The following is a 3,373-nucleotide window of genomic DNA, read 5'->3' as shown; positions in this document are numbered from 1 at the left end:
AAGGTGAGAATCTCCATTTTTATTACATTTTCTGATGCATATACATGTACTTATGCAGCGTAGAAAGTTTGAGCTGATTCCTGTCAAAATTAAATTTTTTACAAATTTTTAAAGTTTCTCAAAAATCGGCTCAAAATCCCTGTACTGTAGTACATGGTCTCGGGCTAAATTTTACCAAAAATGAAAAGGTGAAAATTCTCCATTTTTATTACATTTTCTGATGCATATACATGTACTTATGCAGCGTAGAAAGTTTGAGCTGATTCCGGTCAAAATTGAATTTTTTACAAATTTTTAAAGTTTCTCAAAAATTAGCTCAGAATCCCTGTACTATTAGTAACACAGTAGTGTTACTAAGTAGGATTCACCCCCAAACAAATTGGCTGCCACGACTTTTGCAGCCTTGCTATACCAGAAAAACGAGCTCTTATGTTTACCAGACTTTATAGAGGACCTTATCTTGACCAGAAGACTCCATTGGTACCACTAGCATGGCTCTAGACCTTGTCTAAGAGGAAAGTTAAAAATCAGCAAATCGGCAAAAAATGCTCCAATGCATAATTTGCCAAGCCCTAGTTAAGTGATCAAATTACATAATTTAGTTGTGATAAACCATTAGTAGAACTACATGTGTGTACACAGTATTTATAACTGTGTGAATCTGCGTGGGTCAATCAGTGCAGTGGTATGTGTACTTCTTTTAGTGCCAGTGTATGTATGCATAATTATTACAGTGCTAATCAGCATCAGACATGTGCTGTTGCTATATGATGGAATGATGTACTAGCCAATTAATGAAGTGTAAGTGGTGGTGTTTACATGTACATGTACATGTATGTGTGTCCCAGTGCTCAGCTAGCTTGCTTATAATTAATGATGAAAGACCAACTGGTACTGTAATAGTAGTTGTTCTAATAAGGTGTTGCATAGTATAGGCATCAAATTTGGTGTCTATTCCTCTAGTAATGGCTAGCCCAATAGCTATATCAACAAATCTTATTGCTGTAAACAAGCATTTTTGATTAGCTCATAATTAGATAGTTAGCACTCTTGTATAACTCAAAAGGGAATGATAAACAAAGCAAAGTGATAGGGAAAGAGTGATAAAGTGAACAATGGTACATTATGTCACACCACAATTACTATTACATGTACATTATGAACATTATGCATCTTGTACATGTCAGTTTATCTATACACTTCACAAAATAATGAGGAACTGTGTGGTTTAGTAAATACCTGACTGTTAGTATAGTTAGGAAGGAGTGTCTTATCTTAAATAAAAAACTATGCATGTTTACATGTATAATTTATGTATAACATGTTCCATTGACAATGAAAGAATATACTAGCATGATGGATGTATAAAAAATATTTCCTTTCAATGATTATTATTATATGCCTCCACCTGACCATTAGTAGATTTATTCAATTTTTGTTCATGGTCATTGGTCCATTTTTTGAGCAAATTAAAAAATTTGTAAAAAATCCAAACTTGATCGGAATCCACTCAAACTTTCTACACAATATAAGTACATGTATATGTATCATAAAAAATCAAAAAAATTAAAAATTCTCTTCTTTTTATTTTTGATGAAAATTGGCCAAATCCCTGTACTACAGTACAGGGACTTTGGCCTAATTTTTGAGAAACTTAAAAAAATCGTAAAAAATTATAACTTGATTAAAACTAATTCAAATTTTTTACTCAACATAAGTACATGTATATGCATCAGAAAAAATTATAAAAATAAAAAATTCTTTTTTGATGAAAATTGGCCAAAATCCATGTACTACAGTACAGGTACTTCAGCCCAATTTTTGAGCAAATTTAAAAATTTGTAAAAAAATTCAAATTTTATTAGAATCAATTCAAAATTTTACACAACATAAGTACATGTATATGCATCAATAAAAAAATAGAAATAAAGAATTCCCTCCTTTTTATTTTGATGAAGTTTGGCCAAAATCTTTATACTATGGCACATTATTCACAAATTTTTGAAAGAAGCAAATAAAACAACTAAATAATCCAGCACAAATTGAGCATTAGTAATTTATTATCACTGCTATATCACTTATTAAGACATTGACTTGGACTGCACAAATTTTGGAGTGTTCATATGTGTAGATATATGGACCAATGTCTATTAATTTTTCTGTTCAGCATAATACTTAACATAGTTTTTATACTGTTAGAATGCATAGTGTTAAAATTGTGCATGTTTCATAAGGACTGTTGATAAAAGGGAATTAGTAAGTGAGCAATGGCATAAATTTTTCTAATTTTAAAAACTGAAAAGTTTTAATATTGCATTGGCACAATTTTTTATTCAAAGCACACCTTGTCCAATTTATAAACCAATTAAAGCACTTTAAGACATATCTTCGTACTCATCAACATCTTGCTCTTCATTTGTCTCTCCTTGATTGGGACTAGAAACTAATCAAGGATAATAATAAAAACACTTTGTGGGTGTGAACATAAAAAATTAATTTACTTGGAGCAGTAATAGGACTGGTAGCAAATGTAGGACAGTTAGCTATTGGTATGTTATCAACAACACTGTCTCCTACAATTGAAGTATCCTCTTCTTTTTGCTGCTCTACTTTATCATCTATTGGTTCATATAAATATTCATCAATCTTCTCATAAATTCCTTCATTATTTCTATCAAAAATGCCATATACAAACTTTTAATAGAGTACTAGACAGTTCTTACTGTGTTTCAGAAGTACTAGCAATTGCCACTAAACCATATCCTACATTAGGTGCTACACTGAGTTCATTGGCTTTACTATTATGTATTATATATACATGCATTGTAAATATTACATTCTTTTACCTTATGTCAAACTTCTTTGACTTTTTTCTATACAAAACTACAATGATGATGCACATGAGTACCACCACCACAAAGAAAATCATTATTAATGCAGTTGACACTATTACTGCTACCAAAAGAACACTACCATCATCAGTGCTACTGATATTTGTAGGTGGCACTATCAATAGACCATTTTTAGTAAAATAAAGAATGGATATATTGTAGCTATAGAACTAACTTGTTAGGGAAGTGTGAATTGCTGGTCCTTCAATTAGTCCTACATCACTCAATAGCAATACACTAATACTCACAGTATAAGCTAACTGTGGTTCAGTATCAGTTATATTAACTGATGTGGTATCATAAGCTACTGATATAGTTCTTGTATTAGTTTGTCTTAATGTACTGCTAGTGCTACCATCATCAGGAGTTAATGTGATACTGTATACAAAGAATCCTTTAGCTTCTTCTAGTGTCACTGGATCCCATGATAGCACTATTGTATCTCCTATTCTCATTGCTTGTACATTTGATGGTGATACTGT

General features: G+C 31.3%; 1 protein-coding gene across 1 annotated transcript; it reads right to left on the bottom strand.

The window, feature by feature from the left end:
- Nucleotides 1-2,215: 2,215 nt before the first annotated feature.
- LOC109590958 (uncharacterized) lies at nucleotides 2,216-3,366 on the bottom strand. The gene is made up of 5 exons (XM_020006791.1): nucleotides 3,067-3,366; nucleotides 2,847-3,006; nucleotides 2,724-2,798; nucleotides 2,502-2,671; nucleotides 2,216-2,443 (listed from the first exon to the last, which is right to left on the bottom strand). The coding sequence occupies exons 1-5, from the start codon at nucleotides 3,344-3,346 to the stop codon at nucleotides 2,376-2,378; spliced, it is 753 nt and encodes a 250-aa protein (XP_019862350.1). The 5' UTR covers nucleotides 3,347-3,366; the 3' UTR covers nucleotides 2,216-2,375.
- Between the last annotated feature and the right edge of the window lie 7 nt (nucleotides 3,367-3,373).

The sequence above is a fragment of the Amphimedon queenslandica genome, unplaced genomic scaffold (genome assembly GCF_000090795.2).
Source record: "Amphimedon queenslandica unplaced genomic scaffold, v1.1 AMPQUscaffold_9215_Cont18828, whole genome shotgun sequence".
Classification (NCBI taxonomy): domain Eukaryota; kingdom Metazoa; phylum Porifera; class Demospongiae; order Haplosclerida; family Niphatidae; genus Amphimedon; species Amphimedon queenslandica.
This window is presented reverse-complemented; position numbering and strand designations above follow the sequence as displayed.